This window comes from Semicossyphus pulcher, unplaced genomic scaffold, assembly GCF_022749685.1.
Source record: "Semicossyphus pulcher isolate SPU_LCO1_2020_fin unplaced genomic scaffold, fSemPul1.0.p SCAF_6, whole genome shotgun sequence".
Classification (NCBI taxonomy): Eukaryota; Metazoa; Chordata; class Actinopteri; order Labriformes; family Labridae; genus Semicossyphus; species Semicossyphus pulcher.
This window is the reverse complement of record NW_027211737.1, coordinates 21,187,537-21,210,557: the sequence shown is the minus strand read 5'-3', so window position 1 is coordinate 21,210,557 and position 23,021 is coordinate 21,187,537. Positions and strand designations below refer to the sequence as shown.

The 23,021-nt window shown below is 43.0% G+C and overlaps 1 protein-coding gene across 1 annotated transcript in view; it reads right to left on the bottom strand.

The window, feature by feature from the left end:
- slf1 (SMC5-SMC6 complex localization factor 1) overlaps positions 1–22,716 on the bottom strand; it is a 31,274-nt gene extending 8,558 nt beyond the window's left edge. Inside the window, exons 1-17 of the mRNA XM_069683442.1 lie at positions 22,532–22,716; positions 22,032–22,143; positions 20,833–20,911; positions 20,468–20,693; positions 20,217–20,370; positions 19,845–19,964; positions 19,636–19,701; positions 18,992–19,138; positions 18,628–18,797; positions 18,298–18,432; positions 17,422–17,572; positions 17,169–17,337; positions 16,672–16,817; positions 15,444–15,553; positions 11,888–11,967; positions 5,518–5,610; positions 4,024–4,206 (exon numbers count right to left, since the gene is read on the bottom strand). Of these exons, the coding sequence (XP_069539543.1) occupies positions 4,024–4,206; positions 5,518–5,610; positions 11,888–11,967; positions 15,444–15,553; positions 16,672–16,817; positions 17,169–17,337; positions 17,422–17,572; positions 18,298–18,432; positions 18,628–18,797; positions 18,992–19,138; positions 19,636–19,701; positions 19,845–19,964; positions 20,217–20,370; positions 20,468–20,693; positions 20,833–20,911; positions 22,032–22,142 (2,140 nt within the window). The 5' untranslated portion in view covers position 22,143; positions 22,532–22,716. The remainder of the gene's footprint in view (positions 1–4,023; positions 4,207–5,517; positions 5,611–11,887; positions 11,968–15,443; positions 15,554–16,671; positions 16,818–17,168; positions 17,338–17,421; positions 17,573–18,297; positions 18,433–18,627; positions 18,798–18,991; positions 19,139–19,635; positions 19,702–19,844; positions 19,965–20,216; positions 20,371–20,467; positions 20,694–20,832; positions 20,912–22,031; positions 22,144–22,531) is intronic.
- Positions 22,717–23,021: the final 305 nt, after the last annotated feature.

Genomic DNA, 23,021 nt, shown 5'->3' with positions numbered 1-23,021 from the left:
CTGAGCAGGATGAACTTTCTTTACCGTGTTGACAGTGAAGAGGCCCAAGTGTGTCTGAGGCGCTACCTGCGTGTGTGTGTGCGATTGTGTGTATCTATGACAGAGATAGACAAACAGACAGAGACAAACCATGACTGACTACAGCGGTCCGAGGGGACTGTGTGTTTCCTGTGCCACTGAGCAAATGACATCTTTCTGCTCCACAAACACTTGTTCGCATTAAGATCTGCAGGGACTGCGGCAGGGATGCTGTGCATTAAGCATGCGTGTGTGTGTTTGTGTGTGCGTGTCAAAGACGCACATAAATCCAAAGACAGGTTGAAGACTCAGTCATGTGGCAGCCTGTCTGGCCTCCTTTGAACTTGTCTCAAGCTGAACAATTAAGAAATACAACGAAAACACTTTAACACATACCTGAACAATTCTTTCTGCTCCCATACTCTTACCCCTCCAAGCATCTAAATGAGTCTATGTGTGTGTGTGTGTGTGTGTGTGTGTGTGTGTTTACAAGGCGAGGTGGACTGGCTGTGCTTACTAACACGGTGGGCTGCATTGAGGACGCCATCAGCGATTACGCTCACAGGGCCGAGCGGTGACAGCTTAAAGGCTCTTTTCTTTATATCTCCACCCCCTTTCCTCGCCGACACGCCTCCTCCTTGTGTGTGTGTGTGTGTGTGTGTGCCAGGCCTGAACTGCACAGCTAAAGGCTCCGGGTCATTTTCCATTCCAATCAGGGGTACCGGCTGCCCCGGCCACCCTGCGAAAATCTACCAGCTGAGGAAGGGGCGCAGCGAGCGTCAGCAGACACACACTTACAGATTCTTAATTGCAAGCTAGCATGCGCTCGTTCCAGCTTTTAAGATTCAAGAAAATATTTGTGCATGCATATGCATACACCAAAATATATAGCCAAGGACGCTTTGCTTAAAAACAAGCTCAGCACACACACTTGCACACAGGGTCATGTGGGGCGGCCTTGGGCAATAGGAGGAGGAGCGGAGGAGAGCAGAGTCAGCCTTGCCCTCAGCCATGGCATCCTTTCCTTGCCAGCTCCATAAGCCTTCAGGGACTGAGGTAGAGGGGGTAAGGGGGGTGGGATCCATCCATTCCTCCTCCCCCCCTCTACAGTTCACCCCTTAAAACCGCACACATACACACACGGAGCCCAGGCCTCGGAGCAGACAGGCTTACAAAGGGGTGAGATCACTCCCAAATAAAGGCTTTGTTGGTGTGCCAGTGTCAGTGTTGCCCTCTCTGGCCTACAGAAACCTTGGCAGCAAGGTTCAGCCTGTCTGTTGGAAACAACTAGGACAGCAGGGTGAGCGCTTCAATGAAAAATATAGTTTCAGGAGGTGTAGCGGAATAAAACAGGAATGAAATAAATAAAGAGAGAGAGAGAGGGATGGGAAAGCATCTGGCCCACTAGCCTGTTTTACCGTCATGGGACAGCAGACAAACTGTTAAAAGTAGTCTGATGTATGGGTGTTAGATATGCAGCCACAAGCACAAAAGTCCTGCTCGAGTTTGGAGTAAAAACTGGAATAAACAACACAAAGATTGTTACGGTAACTAAGCATGATGTCGCCCCAGAGCTACAACTCTCCACATTTAACCGCCTGGACTTCTTCCGACGTCTGAAAGAAGAGCGAGGAAAAAAAAAAAAGCCAGGCCTATCGATGATGGAGAGACCATGTAGCCCGGAGTCAAGAGGACCACCTCCTCACCGGCTCCCCGCTGTAGCCTTTAGACATGCCGCCATCAAGGTGTGAGGAAATAGCAAACAGTCAGGAGAGAGCGAGTGAGAAAAAGAAATGTAATGTACGAGCCTGCAGGTGTTTCAAAAGCAGAGTATTCTCATTCCTGTTGTTCTGAGAGGTCCCTGAGAGGAGACCTGGCCTAGACAGCAGGCCAGACGTCTGCTGCACACACACATATACACACTCTTTCTTTTCTAATTTTACAGATACAGATAGCTGCTTCTTCCTCTGACCTCTTTTAATTTGCTCTCCCTCCTGTTTCAGAGGAAGGGAGAGAGAGGGAAGAAAAAGGGAGCGCTCTCTTGTTTCCTCTCCGGGACTAAACAATCCCAGTCTAATTTATTTTTTGAGGACAGAATATGTACATGTGTTAATGGAAAAGTCGAATCAAATTAACTATAATTAGTCAAACTGAGAAGTGAGCGGAGGCAGAGGTATGTTACATGGGAGACTTGTTCAGTCAGCGCTGGAAAAAGCCAACCCTCCTAATCCCCCTCTCTCTCCCCCCCCCCCCCCCCCCACAAAAAACGCACACACATTTCCTCTTCCACCTGCTGCCGCGCACCCAGCGCCGCCACCCCTCTACTGAGCTCCGACACCCATCACGCTCGCTTCAACCCTCCTGAGCTCAGACTGCATGTGGCACGCAAACATGCAGACGCGCAAAACTAGTCGTGTTGTGACACATTTCCACAAAAAAAAAGAAAAAAGAAGCTGCATGTGAGTTTTTACGAGCGGCGGATTCCTGACTCCTCTCATCTCATCAAAAAGACATTAACAGACATGTTAGGAGGTGATGCTGTAATGTGTTGGGACAGAAGCTGCAGTGCAGGGTTGCAGGGATATTATGAAGACAAGAAGGGAGGGAGGGAGAGATGGTACAGAAGTATTCCCTGCTACTGCCTCTGGGGCCCAGTACCAATTCTGTTTGTCTTGGGGGCACTGTATGTGTGCAACCCAGAACTTTCTAGGTACTGTAGGTATAAATAACAGTTGTAATAGATTTTTCACCTTTAATAAAATACCCTTAGATAATACAAAAAGGGTAAAAAAGTAATAATCTAGCCAGAAGTCTGAACTTCAAATCTTAAGAAGGGATAAAAACCACAAAACCCTGGATCCTACATTTCCCATAATGCTTGTCTTTCAATCGACAACTGAGGACATCATCAGGGTAACTTCTTTAGACTTTGAAAAGTTCCCTTCAGAGCCACAGAAGACATTATGCAGCAGCCCTTAAAGGCTCACCATTAATCTCTAAGATGAATAAACTGAACCTGTCATGTAAAATCAGCGCACTGGCCCTTTAAAAGCGCCACCATCAACAGGTCCCCTCACTCTACCAGGAGGCTGGTTAAGATAAAAACTGGCCCCACTAATAAGGTTGAAAGCAGCGTTCAATCTGTCAGTAAGCTCCGCTACATTTGTTGGCTACATTAAATTGAGAGCTTGTCTTGGCTGCAGCAGCAGCGACACGCGGCCCACCGCTGCGGTAAATCATTAGCTAAATGGCTAATTCTACAGATTAGCTCTCTTGGCAGCCAACCGGCCAGACAAGTTAAAGGTGTTTTATTTTAACATTATATGATTCCATCAATGTGACGGCGCCCATTTGGTTTAATGAATCGTTTCAAGGAAGATGGATTACAGCGACACAAAACAGTTGCATATACCCAATCTAATTATGAAATATAAACATGGAGCAGTTAAAGTAGTCATTTCTAACTGAACCTGCCTGAGTAATGGTACTGAAATAATAGAGAACCAAAACTAACATCATTGTCATTATTTCAACTTAAAAACGTACGATAGGAAGAACCAAACCTGAACATTTATATATGTAATATAAATAAAGATGCACCTGGATACACAGGTGTTATATTTCTGATTCATCCCTTCATACGCTCTTCTCAAGCAGTTCAAAATCTTGACTATAAAACCTGCCAGAAAGATGCATACATGTGCATCCATCAATGTATTATATAATTAAGATAATTATTCCCCTAATCACAGGTTAGTTATTGAATGTTGTGCTGCCGCCTCCTCTAAAATAAACATGTTGAAGTTCGCCACCAAATCACCACAGATAAACTCTCCACCTGTGCAAACACGACCGTTTACACAAGTACCCGCTTTTTAAAGATCAATATTACTGAGTAAAATCGAAAGTTACTATAATGTAAAAAAAAATATTAAAGCACTACTTTGTGCCGTGCTTTACGTTAGCTAACACAGAGTTTCTGGGTACGGGCGAAGTTTTACCCACCTGCATGCTCCAGCAGCATCTTGGCGATGTCCATGTGCCCGTTGAGCAACGCGTCGTGCAGGGGACTGACTCCACCCACCTGGTTATTCAGCACAGGGGCGGGGCGGTGACGTAGCAAAGCCTCCACGCAAGCGGAGCTGCCGTGGTTGCACGCTTCATGGAGAGGCGTCCAGCCTGCGTAATCTACGAACCAAGCAAGCACAGACAAACACAATCAGGCAGATTAACAGTGACCGCTAAATATGAAAGCCCGGTCACCTGGAGAAACGCGAACTCTTATCTGGTGTCTTTCTCGCTTGATCTCGATATCTTTGCTATCTAACAAGAATCTACTTTAAAAACTAACATGCGTCGTTTCTGAAAGGATTTCTGGTATCAAGCATTTTAACTAATATGAACATCTTCCAGAGAACGTAGTGGACAATGTTAATGTTTACTTTGTGTGTCCTGATACATGATAAACAGTTGGAGAGACTTTTTGTGGTGTTAGCGTGCTAACCCACTCTGTTGCACCAACATAGTTGGTTTGCTGGTAGAGCTAACACCTTGGCCCGCAAACAAGCTAGCAGGAGCGGGATGCAAAGCGATTTAAGCTAACACTGCTAATGCTAGTTATGTAAGTGACGCAGTCCAAACACAGAACCCCATACGCATGAATTTCAGCACATTTATTAAAAACGTAAGAAAATGTGTTTTCGATTACTTATCTCTTCTTCTTATTGTCTTAAGCGAGAAGGCGATTCATTAAGGCTGTAATAAGCGCTCATGAATGTGCAGTTCGACTGTTTAAAATTCTTGTTAAGGAGATACAAACAGGTAATTAACTACCATCAATGTATGCGTTATATAATCACACAAAATCTGCATTTCCAATGAACGATAAAATACTTATTTTTTAAAAGTGTTTGTTTAAAAATTGAAACAGTCATGGATAAATAGGTCGTTATTCCGAGATCATAGATTTGTTTTATTCCACAAGGAAGGATCCCAACGGAGAATGTTCTGCCTCTGTTAACCCGGGCCTCGTTCTGGGAGACGAGGTGACAGCGGTAATTTTACCAGTTCTGCACAAAGTTCTGCCCGATCACATTCCGGACATCGCCTTTTGCATAAGCCACCTACAGAGATGCAAGTTAATTTAGGCGGCTATTAAAGGGCGATTTCACAATCGGAGAAACCTTTGAAACGACATTTCCATAAAAGGATGGCAAGTCATTATATTTGACCTAAAGGGACAAAAGAAAGTCGCTCTGAAATATCAAAAGGCATTAATACACTTAGCAAAGTCACCACAAAGCCATAAATCTGAGCCTCCAAACCTACCCGCTCTTTCTAGACACACCCTTTACATTTTAGCTAAAGGTTAACCTCAATGATGACGCACACGCACTCCTATTTCTTCTCTCCTATTTTTTTCTCCAATGTTAATCGCTCTTCGAAACCCCAGAGCAAACAGTGGGAGTGAAGTGAGAAGAAAAAGCGAGAAAGTCTTACCTTTAACGTTGACGTCCGTGCCAGGAAGCGCCAGGATCTGAAGCACTGTTTCCACTTGGTTCCTCTTGCAAGCTCTGTGGAGGAGGGTCTCTCCTTCGACCAGGACACACACAACGGACAAACACACCCAACACAGAGGAGAGGCGGAAGAGAAGAGAGAAATCCCAAATTAGGGTGTGCCCGATGTCCTGCCCATTGTCCCCCTCCATATGCTGAACACACCAATAAAATACCACAGAAATGTCCCCTTACGCCAAAAAAACAGCCTGACCTAAAAAAGTACGACCCGCCAATGAGGATGCGATTTAAGAGGAGTGATGAGAAAAGGGGGGAGATCTTTCAAGGGAGGAAAAAAAATTAAATATGGAGACTTGGACTAATTCGCTTCGCTCTTTGCCTCTTTTATAGACACAGAGATTTTCCACTTACACTGCGGCGCCCGACAAAGTTAATGTCGGCCAGTCAGCGAGTGAATGGATGCAGAAGTGAGAAAGTAGTCTCGCTTCCTGTCCGCTCGTCCCTATATTGTTACTTGAGAGGAAGTTATGGTAGACAGCCCACGCACAAAGCCTCGAAAAGGATTCTTCACAGATCCAGGGTTCAAAAGCTCCGCTGGGCATTGCCAGTGTCACCACGTGATATTTAATCAGCAAACTAGCAGTGAACAGGCATGGAAAAAGCCTCTCAAGGATTCCATTTACATTTTTAAACACAATTTTCCTCCCCTCTCTTCCCTTTTTTCCTCATCTTTACCCCGTCCCACACTTTTTCCTGATACAATATTAAACCAGGAATATATTAGCGGCCCAGAGCCCCCTCTTTTCATGTATGGCTGAACTTCAGAGGGAAGTTAAAGGCCAAGCATGAGTGGCTCTGTGCTTGCCAGTATAATACAGAACTGCAAAGCCCGTAATAAATGCTTTACTAGCTCTCCCCAGGACGCCACGCCTGTACAGGGGCTCCACTCCAGCGCTCACAGAGCACAGACTGGGGCAAAAAGGAGGTGGAGGAGGCGAGGGGAGGGAGGAAACACGGGGGCAAGAAAGAAGAAGCAGTGGAGGAGAGAGTGAAAGGGTTTCCTGCATTTCAAAGCGTATAAGTGAGAAGAAAAAATATTGAAAATGCTGGATCCTTTTCAGTCTGAAGACATTCTTTCTTCCAGGAGGCGTCTTTGAGGATGCAGAAGATGCATTAAACGCCATCCAACGGGAGTAGAGAAAGAAGCGGAAGGAAAAAGGGGAAATGGAAGAGCGGTTTATCAAACAGAGGATCACTTATTGTCTCCTTAGATGTGATGCAAAACAGAGGGACGTTCTGAAATATAACACATATTCCAGCAATGAGTATGTCCACTTTAGAAACACATACACTTAACATACATACATTATAATATTTAAGTTGTATTTTTGCTTCATAAACTTCTATGAAGATTCTGCACAAGGTTGAATGCTTGGAAGAGTCGTGCCTTGGAGCACCACACATCATTAACTTTCAAAACATAAAAACATAAGAGTATTGTTATATAACTGCACTAAGTCTTGGGGCCATATGGACCTTGAAGATTTATAGAACAAGAATATATCTGTAATCACTGAATAAACTGAAGGTTTAAGACTATAATGGAAAACTGCTGTTTAAAACCAAAGCCAACTTTACGACATTTATATGCTGCATGAGAAGCAGTGGAGACACACAGGTGCTTGACTGAAACTTACTTCAGGTGGTGTGTGCATAGTTCCAATTTGCCACTCCATAATAGAGATTTTCCATTGATTAGTGATTGAATTGTGATTAAGCATGACTTCATTAACGGGAATTTAATAGCCTGACATATCAAATGCTAAAAAACAAATGACTGAAATCATCAAAATCATTCATTATTATGATGAATTCAGTCACCCATGTAAAGATTCAGCAGAAAAGGTGGACACCATTCAGATACAAACTACTGCAAAACTATAAACAGGGTCAATATTAGGGGTGGGAATCGCAGGGTATCTCAGGATATGATACGCGGCCCACGATAATATCACGATACAGTGATTCGGCGATAATTGATAAATTGCAAGATAATCATATCATGATACATCACGACATCTGATTAAGTGAAGAAAACAAAACGCCCCAAAAAAGATAAAATGTAGGATTGATGTATTTATTCTCTGAAAGTTGGTGTCAGTTTCACAGAATCAGAAACTGGGATGAAACAATGTACGTGTTTTCAGTCTGTAAATGTAATTCACAGATCTGTAAAACAACTGTAAAAACAAATTAGGACTTAAAAATCTTAAAAGATTGGATTTAAAAGTGGCGGGCGCATCTCCTAACTTCTTTTAACCGCTGTCCAACATTATCCCGCTGTCTTCTTCTTCTTCTTCTTTTATCCTGCTGTCATTTTCTTCTTCGGCCAATTAATTTCCTTGTACGCCACCCTCATTCATGTCATAAGCGCCACCACAAGGAGTCATGAAGTAGTGACGCGGTGAGTAAAAATCACAGGGAAACCTGTTTAGAGCACCATATACTTGTGGATTACATTATCGTTATGTGGGGCCAGCCTATCGATCATTGTATTGCACGAGTCAGGACAACGATATATTACCTATTAGCCTATGTGATCATTATCCCGAAACATGTGTTGCACTGTGCAAATCAGATTTAATTTACATACAACAGTCCACAGCTGTTTGTGAATGTCACAGTGAGAGCAGCCACACTGGTAGTTGTACAGTTTTAGCATGAGTAATACTTATGATGTCATCGATAAGGTAAAACAATATAATCAATATCTAAAAATCTAAACTCAAACAGAGGGTGCACCCTGTCCAAACTCCAGACCCCACTGAGTAAGCTGTACCGCGTCATTACCGGCCTCTAAAACGCTGTGATTAAACACCCATTCCACTACACCCCATGTGTACACATTCTCGCAAATGCCAGGGCCAATCCATGCACTGTTAAATCACTTTAATGGCTCCAATTTGGACACAACGCCTCTATTATAGGGGTAATTGCACGCTCAGCATTTACAAGCACGGAAAGGATAAATCCGCCTGTCCTTTTCTATAAATCCCCTGTTTCACACTTTAATAGAAAAGTTAAATGTATGTGTTGCTCTTTATATCCCTCAGTCTGCTCACTACTCTGCTGTAAAGTGTCGCTTGGCCCGCCGATCCCCTGGACCAAAAAGCTGCTGGAAGCCTGTAACAATGCTGTTTGTGAGGGATGTGTTAGAAAGGTATTCTGTGCCATTTAATGAATGTGTTTCAAACTATTTAAAGACTCCTGCTAAAAGAGCAATGGCTGCATGTTAATGCCCCCAATATCAAGATTACTGCAACTTTAAATGTACCTAAAAATAATTAACTAGCGTTTATTTAAAGATAATATTTTTAATAACACTGGTGAAGACTTTAATGCAGGATACTTTTTAATCAGTCAAAAATGACACTGGCAACAACAGGAAGTAATATAAGACAAAGCATGTGTTCAGGCAAATCCTCAATGCTTGATGTTCTGTGGCATTGCTTGTTCATTGATTTGGACAAAACTGTCTGCTAAATGAACAAATGTCAATTTAAATACTTGTTATGTGTTTTGGTTCTGTTTATCACTTTGTAATCAGGATTACAGAAAAACTACCGAGCAGATGGAGCAGATGCAAATCTAACTTACCAACAAGCAACAGTAGCAGGTTTGACTCAACAAGTTTAATCTTATTGAACAAATTGTAACAGTAAAAAGAAACGCTTAATTTTTCAATCACACATAAGCAAAGACAGTCTGTGTAAAAGGTGATTGTGGGCGAGCGTAACACGCTCATAATCACAAATCGTTTCTGACTTAATAAGAAGAAGAAAGAAGAAGTTTCTGATGTTAAAACAAGTTGCCATGTTCAATGATATTTCAGAAGAAGTAATGTCTATGTGAAATAGACCCCTGCTGCTCAGACCCTTGAAAGTTTTAAATCCTTGCTTAAGACCGTTCTCTTTGTTAGCTTTAAATTTCAGTTAAACTTGACATCCTGACATTTTATTATGTAACTATATTTTACTCTTATTGTCTTTTTATTGTTCATTACACTCATGTTTGCTTACTCATGTTGTGTTTCAAGCTTGTACAGCACTTTGGCCAACCGTGGTTGTTTTAAATGCACGGTATAAATAAAGTTGGACTTGACTTGAAATATATAAAATGTAAAACTTTAATACACAATAGGTTGAGAAGATGAGGGGAGACAATTCAGCGAGGAACAACCATATTTTGACATAATTCCTGCAGTTTGGTTGATATATCCAGAAGTACATGAAACAGTGTTTGCTCTTGCAGATTTGCACATCACAGAAGAATGTGTTATTGGCATTGGCAAAAGAGATACTGCAACTTATTTTCTTTTTATCAAAACATTTTAAGGGTCAGTTTTTTGCCTTTAATACAAAAGCACAGTGAAGAGGCAGACAGGAAACGTGTAGAGGGGTATAAAAGGCAACAAAAGGTGTTATCTGGAATAAAATAGACATCAGTTGCAACCTTACGGCCGTGCTGCATGTGTATAACCATTGTCTGTGAAGGTTCTACCAGGTCATGGTAATTCTAAGCTTAATCCAAAAGGGCAACTGGACTTGGTTGAAGTTCTTGTGGAGGGAGCTGGAAATATAAGCCTCTGTGTTCATATGACCACCACATAACCTCATCAAGAACTTCTACCAAGTCCAGTTGCCTTTTGGATTAAGCTAAGAAGTGTGTAAGCATTACGCTTCCAAGGCCTTCAATGAAGAGATTTCCTACTGATGTCCTAAGAGGTGCGGTGGAATTCTTTGATCGATCAGACAGTTTAAAATCTAATTTAACTTTGAATCATTAGTTAGAAAAGTCCTTAAATGCTGACAGCATAACAAATGTTGCTGCATGACGCCTTCATCTGCTGAGGAAGATCAGGTAAAACAATGCAAAGCTACAAAACAGCTAATAACGGACCTGGCAGTGGGATTGTTTAGACCTGTCTGCTTGATTTAAAGAAATAGACTTTCATTATCAATCAAACCACCACATTTCTAACAGTTATTTTGTATTGCTGGATATAGTCTCCTTGAGTCGCTTCATCTTCCCAACATCAGTGGAGCTAGCCTTTAAAAGGAGTTGCGTCAATGTTGACTTTAGGATGATTTGACGCGAAAAGCAAACAGATTTTAAGCGATGAAAAACACAGCCGTCTTGTCTTGTTTGACTATCTACATACAGTGTATTCAGGCTGATGTAGATTGAAATCTCTGCTGAGCTTTGAGAAGCAAATATGGAAGTGAAGAAGAAAAGTTCATCCCAAATCCCTGAACCCCTCTCAGCTACTTTGACAAAGATGCAGAGGTTCCAGGAGGCGAGACAGCTGCTCCAAAGCAAAAAAAAGTGCAGCATATAAGAAAGGGAGCTTACATATGTGGGAGAAAAGCCTGTAAGAGAAAGAGAGAAGGGAGAGAGAGAAGGGGGTGAGGAGCGATGGGATGAGAGGGCGAGAGGGGAGGATGCTGTGCCGATGGTTCATCAAAAATTAATGCCGACCGCATCGGTATAGAGATCACGTAGTGGAAAAACAACACATGCCAACAGCCTTGAGTCTCCTGCCTCCCCGACTCCCCCACTGCCTCTCCTTTACCCTCCACCCCTCCTTCGCACAGGCACAGGGCCTTTCTGATCAGGTGGAGGGGGGAGATATGAGCTTTGACACCTTCGAGAGTTCACACAGAGTGCCATGCCTCTAATTGCAGGAAGTTCCACCAGTGCAGCCGCTGTATTTCTGCAGCGCTGCCCTAATTGCTGCATTTAATATCCCTAAAATGGAGATCTGAGGCGCACTGTGCGTACTAATATGTGCTACTGTTTAGCGCGAGGAAGCCATTATTTCTGTCCGTGCCATTTAATTATTTATTCTTTTTGAAAAGGTGAATGGAACATGTGGAAAACAGAGTTGCATGTCAATGCAAATAGAAGAAGAAAGTAGAAGAGGAGGCGTGATACGGGGGCGGTGATGCGGCCCAAACTCGTCCCAGAACTAACACAAAGACAGGCCAGATTCTGCAGCCGAGTCGGCTTACGGCTGACGAGATGGAAGCACGCTCTGATGCAAATCAATCACCCTCTCCATACATTATGTGCTCTTCATTAAACTGAAAGTGATGACAGAGCTATCATGTCCCTCTTTACTGATGACCTAGTGCAGTGCATCAGTCCATTAAAAGTCTGCTCCTTGCAAATGTGCAGCTGTATTTCCAGGCAGTGTGTGTGTGTGTGTGTGTGTGTGTGTGTGTGTGTGTGTGTGTGTGTGTGTGTGTGTGTGTGTGTGTGTGTGTGCGTGCGTGCGTGTGTGTTTCCGTACCTGCTGCGTTGACTCTGTTCAAACCTCTGGGGATGTTCTCTTTCTCAGGGTTTGTTTCCGTCACCAAAGAGTTTTGAGTGCTGTGTCGAGAAAAGAAACCTTGTGAAAGGGGTTATGGGAAAATAATCATGCATGTACTAAATGGAATTAAATCAGAGATTATCCAGGATGCACACAAACAAAGACTGACCATGAGGAGGAAACCTCGTGGTACAGAGAGCGAAACGGGCGCCACTGCACTGTGAAAAGTGCCATTAGCGAATGAATCCCTCGTGTCTCTGTATCATTCCATATGAAATCTGACGATATCTGTCAAACCCCCACTGCGTCGGCCACACACACACTTCACACACCCAACCCTGCATTCCCGTCTCCAAAGCACTTTTCCTCCCACTTAACGCCTCAAACGCACAGACGGAGAATTCGATGTGAGCAAGCACATTAGGAGGAATAACTAGTAAAAGAAAGTGAAGCCTCTTCAAAGTAGTGGCGTGCTAATAGCTGTGGGCTGTCACTAGTCCTGCGAGTGGGTACGGGAGATCTGCCTGCATGGAGCCTGACAGGTGTCTTCAGTGTATACGTCTGTGCACGTGCGCGCGCGCCGCATCGAAGCCGAGTGCCATCCGTATTACAGGGAAGAGGCTTGTTCCCTGGTAATTGGCTTGTTCAGAAGCCAGGAAGGAGCTCCCAGCAGTGAGGAGGAAACACACGTCCTGTCACGTTGCTTGTTATTAGCAGGGACAGGGCTGCGGAGAGATGAGACGAGCTCTGTGTGTTTATGTGTGTGTTCGAGAGAGTCCATAAGAGGGTCTGGGATGAGGGCGGACCACTCCTCGTCTTGAACCACTTCACCCGGGTGTCCCCTGTCCATATAGGCTGGCAGCAGTGGAGGTTGACAGCACTTGGCTTGTGTACGCTCCGGTCTCTCCCCTCTCAGTCTGCTTCAGGAGGCCAGCATGCTGTCAGCAGCCCAGATATCAACTCTGGGCCTGGAGCAGCGAATGCCCTTGGTGGCTGATTCTCAAGCAACTTGTTTGCAATAATGGAACTGATAATGTACCGAAAAAGTCCCTTAAAGGGATAGTTCGGATAGTTAGACACCAAGTTGTATGAACTCCTTTCTAGAAGTGTTGTGGATGCAAAGCTATTAGCTTACTCACCGAGTCCTGTGGTCGGAGCTCTGGCCGGTTCCAAACGTAGAATAAGTAGTTCTTGAAATCCTAGGATGATGATTTTGTGTTGGACATGGATCACCATCACCTGCGTGTTGCTTTTGTAGGGTTAAACTTTTTGGTTTCATGAACCCGGCATCTCACAAGAACTACTGATTCTACGATGGGAACCGGCCAGAACTCCGACCACGGGACTCAGAGAGTAAGCTAATAGCTTTGCATCCACTACATTACTATCAAGTTAGTGTCCAAAAATCCGAGCTATCCCTTTAAGCTCGTCTCCATTGTTAAGTCATTGTTGATCGAGTTACAGGCTACAGGACAGACCCTACATATATATATATACTGGTCTGGTCAGGAGAGATGGAGCCAAAGTAATAACATTGTCAAATGGTTTGAAAAGATAAGCAATGCACGGAGCTCGATTAAACCAGAGAGAGGAAACCTCGATTTAATTACAGCGTTCCTTCTGCTAACAGCACTCACTGCCGCTCACTGCAGCCAGCGAGTCAAACGGCCGTCTAAACAGTCGGTCAGCGAGCCAGCCTGTCCGCTCGGTGTGGCCCGGACATAACCTGATGCCAGCTTGTCTGTTAGTGCAGAAGAAGAACACTCTCAAACTTTGACCTGTATCTCACTCTTTTCATGAATCCAGTACCAAATTTCGTGCCATGATTTTCTTCTGTGTGTTCTACTGGGAGTTTGAAAAGACACAAAAAAGAGAAGTGACCATTTAACACGAATGTTTTCTACTTCTGCTCTTAAAACCACGACTTTTAGGCATTACGTTTCCATACTGTTTATCTTTTTAAAGGACTTTAAACTACTGGCAAGCTCTCAAACAATAAATTTAGTTCATATCTTACATAAAATATTGAAATCATAATAGCACCAACAGCCTAGACAACTGCATCACAAATGCTCAGAGATGAGACGACGACTGTGCCAGACTTCAACAGGAGTTAATTGATTACGGCTGCCAGCGTCACAACATCATGAACCCAACCATGAAACATGAGAAAACAAGATTCCTGTCCTCCATTCATCACAGGCTTTGTCATTTCAACGCTATTCTTTCTTTCAGGGTCAAATGATTTTACATGCCCTTTGGCATTTCTTTATCTCCTCCGCACAGATTGCGCTCCTTGTCTTATTCAGCTCTTCTCTTGTCTATGTCAAATTAAGCTAAACCCTTAAAACAGCGAGGAGAGGAGAAAGTAGAACGAGAGCCGTGATGGAGGGAAGAAGGGGGATCTGGTCAGAGCGTGAACCGGTAGCCTTCACATGAACCCGCTCCCCTGCGACTCCTGCCCTTCTTCGGGCCAACTACCTGCTGGTGGAGCAGCAGATGTCTGATACGGAGTAAGCAGTGTGTGTGTGTGTGATTGAAATCAAAGAGGGATTTAGTATGCGAGGGCAGATCAAGAGAGGTGGAGAAGGGGGGTGAAGGCTGAAAGCTGGTGGTCGTAAGGGAAGACACAAAGGCCTGATGGGATATCCTAGTCTGTCTATCCACTGGCTTCCTGTCCAAATCAGACTCAGCACTCAGCGTGTGTGTGTGCGTGAGGAGGGGTCTAACCTCCCTTTGCACCCCTCCTGTCAGCCAGCACACACTGATAGGATCAGACCTGGGCATGACCCATCACATGCCAACTCCTCTCGCTCCGTCTGACCTCCATTTGCCTCTCTCCTTCTTTCCCTCAGTCCCTTCATTCATGCATCTCTGCTCCTCACCCCTCCTCAGCCACCCACCCACCCACCCACCCACACACGCTCATCCTCTCTCCAGGTGTTCCTTTGTTCCTTCTCACTCACATTTCTCATCGGGTCTGTCCATTTTCACCCGTTTTGCCTCATGCTGTCTACCCTTCAATCTACGGGTGGAAACCTCACAATGGAGGAGAGTTGGCTTTAATAGTTCTGTTATTTTAGACACGCACCAAACAAGATAAAGTAAAGACAGCTAAGTGGACATTAGAACAGAAAGTGGAAGATTTTATTTTGCAGCCTGTGTGAAAGCTGACCACCACGTATCTGGTTTCACACCCGTTTTTTTGTTAACGTACTAAACGCTTACATAGTGCTATGTGCTTTAAAGAAACTAAGATTTTAGGAAGTGAAACACCAAAATGATAGAGAAAAGTGTTTTTCTGACCACTTAAACCTCTAAGATATAAGAGAGGGAACGAGGGAGACGAGCAGTAGACGTGTAAATAAGTTACAGAAACTGTAAACATCATTTATTTTACCTGAGGTTTGGTGCTGTAAAAAAGGAACTGTAAGTGCTTGCAGGGTCAAAACTATGTTAAAGTTGGTTGAAACTCAAGTTTCCAACCTCTGCGTGTATGTCCTGAAATGACAGGCTAACAGTATTATAGACTGACCTGCAGCTGGTCCCCTGGCTGCTGCAGCTGTGGGAGGTGGGTCCAGTCCTGATGTGATCACTGGGGGGACTCTGAGCCAAACTCTCCAGAGCAGGCAGGTAGGACATCACCTGTCAGAAGTCACACAAGCACACACACAATGTTATACTCTGCCCTTACACTGCAAGTGAATGTTCGTGTATCTTTAAGGTGATGAGAAGGCACAAAGACTGGGAGAGCCAGATGTTCTACTGCAATGTGATATAATGGATAGACCATGTCAGACATCTTTGTCTCTGGAGCAAAGAAATGTAAGATAATCCAAACTGAATTTCACACTGCAAAGTTAAAGAAAACACACGTTTGTGTTTTAAGCTCTTAAAGGGCCAGTTCGCTGATTTTCAACCTCAGTCCTATCATGCTCGCTAAACTACACTTCCTCAATCTAGGACGCCCGCCTCCGATGTCATGTCTCGTTCAAAATCGTCAGGTTTGAAATGTAGACTGCAGACCTGAAGATTTTTTTAGACGGATCCACCTGTAAATTCTCGACGTATTTCAGATTCTGTACCGCTTTGAGCCATTGCATGCAATGAAACAGTAGTATTTCACTCCAGTGTCTCTCTCTGGGCCGTTCCTTTCAGAGGGAGGGGCGCAATGCATGCTGGGGGTTGTAGGAATGTAGAATGGGCGAAACCACAAGCTGTTTGTACAACGCCAATTTAAAATATTATTGCTTCTATTGATTGCAGAGAACACCAGCTTTGACTGGCAGTGGTTTTTCCAGGGGCAAACTGCTCCTTTAACACAAAAGCACAATGGATAGAAGGAAGGAAGAAAAATAATCTAAACTGGAGCATTTATCAGAAACTTTTTTAAATCAGTTATTTGTTTAGTTTCATTCTCGGTTCTTTTTAAACACTGGTGGGGATATCTTTAGTTTTTTGGTATTTTTTATCTTGCCGTCTCTTAAATGAAAACAGTACCAACTGCACCATGACTTCAGTCTGCCCGCATGTTTTTACTGAGTAAAGATTCTATTTTACATGAAATCATTCAACGCCTTTGTCTCTTACTAAACTAAGCAGCAAATAACTGCTGTGACCCACACAAGTCAGAGGTGCGTGCCTCAAAGCACGACGAACCCTGTCAAGGGCAAAATGAAGACAGGAATGATAAAAGCAGTGAGGTGTCCCGTGGGTACTTAATGGGAAATTGTATGAAGAACAAGAACATAAAACACACACACCATTTTCTTGAGCGAGAGAGGTTCATCTCCAACTGTGCATCCATTTCTGCAGCAGAGATTTGTCAAAGTGGCTTCAGCCATCGCCAACTTTAGTCTGGTTGAGCGGATCCTGCTGACCAGACTTGCCAGAGCCACTGGAGACACACCTACAAGGAAAATAAAAGACACCTTTTCTGAATCTATTGGTATTAATTTAAAGAAAAGCGAAGAAGCTTTGTAAGAAGACAAAAAACACTCCTATAACCCAAGCGTTACATGAGTACAGTGTGGTTAAATATAAATATATAAGAGAAGTATTGGGATTCATAAGTTGTAAATACTGTATTTAATTGCACAATATATTTTCTGAAACACACACAATTAAATTAAGAAAGGAAAACTAAGAACAGCCAAGACACACAGAAGACAAACCACAGCAGAACGTTCAGGGGAACTGAAAACAGACATTCCTGTAGATATTCTTCCTGTTGTGCACTTTTTCTGTTTCTAATCCATACCCTGGCTGATGAGTGCAAAGTGCTCCGATAGATCTTTAAGGCCCTTTTCCACCACGCTCTGGTTCAGTCTGAGGTGCTGCTGACACCAGAACTCCACCAGCACGGACAAGAGGTCCAGCAGGGTGTCACGCAAAAATGGCGTCTGCTTGTTATCCCTCTCATCATGATCCTTCAATGAAGATAGATTCACAGTCGGTGAGTAAGCTTTTTCCAGTTCATATCACTGAAAGATGTAACACACCACAGTTTTTACCTCAGCAGCCAGGATCAAGTGTTTTAAAAATTGTTTCACAGCTCGGGACAGCAGCGTGGTGCGCTCCCAAATCGTCCAGAAGGTTCCGTACAGCAAAGATCCTGAAGCTGAAGACTGAGAGACCCCTGTTCCCTCAGGCAGAACAAAATCCCTGAGGCAGAGAGAGACAGAGACAGGACGGGATGGCTGAAGTAAGAATATAACCTCTAAGGTAGAAAATAACATCATTAGTTTAGTGCTGCATGCAAACATCAGTATAAATACAATGATTAGTGGAGGAGTATGTCCATGCACAAACAATTAGGGGCTGTGTCAATGAACTGAAAAAGGACAAAAGTAGGGATGCACGACATTGGATTTTTTGCCAATATCCGACATGCTGATATTTTCCAACCCTTTTTGCCGATTTCGATACCGATATATTAGGCGCATGTTTTTTTTCCACCTTATTGCAGAGAACATCAAGTCTCCCCTGTAGCGGAAATGATATCATGCCTGCTCTTATTGTAGTGGCCCACTGGCAGATGCAGAAATCACACAATACAGTGCTTTTTGAAATGTACACATTCACTGGGCAATATACGAAAACTACTTAAACTTAGGTTATGTACAAAAAGGCATATTTATTTATGTAACATTTTCTTTCGAATAACACTGTAATATTCATACAACTTAAACAGGCTTAGATGATGAGATTTGGCCCCTCCTCGCATGACTGATGCCGAGCATCCACCAATGCCGATATGTCATTTTCAAGCCATAGTCTGATACCGATAATATGCCGATAATATCGTGCATCTCTAGGAAAAAGACTACATATTTAAAACAAAAAGGGACAGCCGTGTCTCCCACACTGTATTAATCTTAAGTTGTTACCTGGTGGTGACATTGTGGAGTTCCCCCTGGAAGAGCTTGAGGCAAAATGCCAGGAGGTCACTATGGAAATGTAACAGAGCTGGCAGGGCAGGTCCAGGGAGCAGATGACAGGTGGCCTCACTGGACAGGCAGTAACTGAAGGAAGACACACGTGTAAAGAGAAAAATGTTTTTGCATGTTACTTTAAATAAATATCAAGAGTGCATGTCTATTACAGGACGTGGCTACTTTTGAGGAAGAGCTTTACAAATGTGTTTTCTGAGATTTAAGAGGGAGTCAGAAGTTTAGAAGAAGAATGTGACAAGAAATCTCAGGTGACATCTTGTTTACCTGATGGCTGTCTCTAGAAAAGGCCACATGCCCGTCTTACACCGAGGGCACTGCAGCACCTGGCTGAAATATTTTTTGACTCTGCTCGAAGCCAGCCAGGGAGGGTTGGTAACAAGCAGGTTATTCATGACCTGCTGCAAATTTCCCAGGAAGACAGAGGTGGCGTTTCCCTGTGACACGATGCAAAGATAAGACATGAAAAGTGGGTTGTATATTTAGTTGACAGTTGAGTTCAAGGAAGCGAAAATGCCAGAAAGGCAGCACCCGAAACTAAAATAACTTAATGAACCGGTAACTACTATGAACACCCTGAGAATCCTGCAGCAGCAGGTAAGGTCTTGCAGTCTGGTAATGCTGGTCCTACCTGCTGTGCGTAGTCTAAGAGGGAGACCAGGTATGCAGCTGGTGGCAGCAGGCCGGGGAACACAGTGCTCCTGATTGAGTCCAAAGCTTCGGTGAAAAGCCCGCACTCTATCATAGTACCAACATTGGTGAAGTCTGTTTCTGTAGCCTGGAGGAATAAGAGAAGAATGATGAAAAATAAGGAGGGGAAAACATCGCACTCAGAGAGACGGACAAGCGAAAGAGGAGGGAAAACGCGAGGGCAGAAGGGTAATGGAAATAGGAAGTGAACGGGCATCAAAAGTTCCTGGGGGTCACTTCTGACTGTCTGTTACTGGCAAATACCATATGGATTCAGAAAGTACAGAATGGAAATACACGAGCACGTATAATAGCAATCTGATGGAGATCCACTTGGGTAAGGTAGGGACAGGACAGTGGAGAGTATTGTTAATAGGCCTGCCAATCAAAACTCTCAGATCAGCTGACAGTGCCGGTTAAATTGGTGACCTGAGTATGATGCGCCCTTGCTCTAAGTGTCACTTTCCATTGAAATGTATGACATAAAGGAAATTGAATGACCTGATCTTCTTGATGAAACACATAGTTATTTTAGAGATGTATCTGTAATGTGTGGGTGGGGTGCGGGTATGTGCACTTATCTACCTGGAACTGCGGACGGTACGGGTCATGGTAACCGAGAAATTCAAGGAAGCACAGTCTCGGCCGAGCCTGCAGCAAAAAACCCATCAACAATGTCAAACACATACAACACGTCATTCAAGTGTATAAAAGTTAGACGAACTTTAATCAATCACTTCATGAGTACAAAAACCTGCTTTCACAAACAAACAAACAAACACACACACACTCACCTCCTGTTTGATGACGTAGTCCCTGAGATCTGTCTCCAACTTAGAGAAGTCAACAAAGCTGACCTTCTTCTTCTCGACTGGAGGACTTTCAGTTATGTTGTAAATATCCAAATAATTGCTCTTCCAAAGGAGAAAAAACACACAGTTTTAGATCTTTAAAAAAATATTTCCACACTAATATTCCCACAGCTAAAGAGCACTGTTATTAGTTAAAGTCACAGGTTTAAGCAACCAATCAGAAGCAATAAAGCCTTAAAGATTTGAGTTTTGACAGCACAGAGAAGAGATGACCACATTTACGTTGAAAAATTACATGTTAAAACTGATTAATGTTCAAGACCACACCGTTATCCCAAAATGAGTCTAACTTACCCCAAAGAGGTGCTGGACAATGTGGCTTACGGGATAGCAAGGGGCATCGTGGGATTTTGAGTCCTCTGTGATGGGTTTAGCCATAACATGAGTGAGGGAGGCATAAGACGGAGGAGGGCAGTGGTAAACTTTCGCCCTGCCTGCTCTAAGCAGCCTGGGGAATATTAAAGTATGATTCATTTTATATTCTATTTTATGATATTGTATTCAAACTCAAATGGATGGATTGTTGTGACAAAGTGTCTCCTCACCGTTTGAACATGGCCCAGCGGGTGGGCTCTTGCACCATGAGGAGGACACTCCAGTCCTGAAAGGCCCCTGTCAGCCTCCCACTGGCCACCTTCTCCCTCCACTGCCTGACAGGGTAGAAGGAGGATGCGGTGCTAGTGGAAATGGAAATTTCATAGGGTCCCTCTGCCAGCCAGGAACCGTGCTTGACACTGTCCAACACATAGTTTGGAGTCAAAACCCACTTTCCTGGAGGAAAAAAAAAAAAAACGTGTTGTTTCAGTCTTACAGCTACAGTTCAAGGGTTCAAATGAGCCCAGTGAGCAGTGCTGATATAATCAGAGAATCAGATAGTAGTTATTTCATTATAACATTCATCATGACTGACCTGCAGCACAGGCTGCCAAGAACTTCTCACTGGACAAAACCTGAGGGATTATGAGATGTGTGCTGGCACTCTGATAGACCTGGAAGATGATCAGTGTATGGACATGTGACACACAGTAATAAATGGAAAACCAACACTCATGTGTTTTCATAAGTTATAAACAAATATATACTCTGTAGGTAGGTCTGAATGTTAAAATCCAAATCAAACAATCCAGCTGATGATCTCTGCAAAGAACAATATTCCACTGTTATACAGCACATTTATTAAAGTGTGTAAAGCACAAAACACTTTACTAACCGCTTTTGTTTAATGTTGTAACTTGTACGACAGGATTTAGCATACAACAGAACAATCCCACATGTGAGAATAAAACCGCAATGTTTTAATTACAAGAGAGACGGGACAATTTACATACACTATCAAACATTAGATTAACCGTTGCATGTTAACTGTACATTTATAGTATTAATGTATTAAAACGATATAAAAATACTTAAGAAAAAGGATTACACTACTAATTTCTTAGCAGGAATATCAGTAACGTATAACTGTTTATAAAAGTAAATAAAAGTAGTAAATAAAAGTTAGTTAAACAGCAGTAGTACATCAGTTGAATATACTACAGTGCCAAGCACATAAGCGTTCAGTGTGAACACCTCTACCTGAAAGGATCTATGCAAAGTGAAAGAGGAACTTCTGTTAGTCATAGGCAAATTATTCTTCTACATTTATCAAGAACACAGAGAGCAAAAACCACAGTATTTTCCTACTCTTGCAACACAGAACAGTAAACAGTAAAATCAATTAAACAAAGGCAATACTTCCGTACCCTGTCAGTGAATGCATTTCAGCACCTCTGTCTGATCAATTCATTCATTTACAGTTAACTGCTTCTACAGGGGGGTGCTATAGGATATGTATTTTAACTCTCTTGTTTGAAACTAGAACAGGACGACCAGCATAGGGTTCCATTTAATGCACAGACCTGACTCCTGACTGTTGTCCAAAAAGTCAGACTTTCCCTGGATTCAGTTTTGATTGGTGACTCTTCATTTCATTACGTAAACATATATGGATTTCCTTCAATATGCATTGCAAAGAGGTGCTTGGTGTACTTTTTATGGGTTTCTAGGTTGCTAATTAGACTAATCTTAAAACATCACTGTGGGATCTGTTTTTAGGGGTTCACTACTTACTGAGCCGCCTATGTATTTCCCACCGAGCTGCTGGATCCCCTGCACCAAAACTCTCTTCTTGTCACGGTTTTTGATGCCAGAGATCTGGAAAACATACTTGTAGCTCTCCATCCTGACGAGGGAAATAAAGTAAAGAACAAAATGACAAAATAAGAGAAAATGTACGTTAAATCTCAAAAATGTAAATAATAATCTATTTTTTTTTCCATACACAAGAGAATCTGATCCTGCAAATCTTGTCTGCTGACATGACTTGGATGTGTCTTCTTTAAAAACACAGAATTACACTTTGTTGTGTCCTAGACTATCATTGACTACGCCAGTTTTTTACCAGTTACTTGCATGAAAACAAAACAACATGAGTATACTGGAACTTTCACTTTGCACGTTCACAGTCTCAGAGTTAACCGAATAACACAATCTAAGTTGGTTCTTGTCCATTCCTCAGTATTAAATGTCGAGTTGACTTTAACACTGCTGACTGATCAGTGATCAGGTACCTGTCTCATGCCACCGATGATGACTGTGTCTTCCCAGCAGCATACAGACGCGCCAAAACACTGACACCGAACCCCAATAATTTGATCACTGATCCCTTGTGTCTGGCTGCTTCTTCTGAGATATGCTCAATTCCGTCAACAGTTATAAATGGCAATTTTGTTCATTAGTCTCAATAAACGGTGGAGTTGTGTTAGATCCTTCAGTGAGTTCACCGCCCAATTGCCATGTGTTGACAACTTGACGGCATCTCTAACTATCTAGAGAGGGTGATATTATTTGTATAGGAATATGCTTTGTACGTATTAAAGACGCCGGAACGACTATGTCCTGGATAAAAAAGCATATACTCCTTTATTAATTACGTGTCATATACAATTTTGGACTATGTCATGGAACAGTTACATGTATCCGTGATTGTGGAGTGGTACCACCCCCCTTTTGGTTTGTCAGTTGGAATATTCCATCGAGCGGAAGTTTTCACAGAGCTAC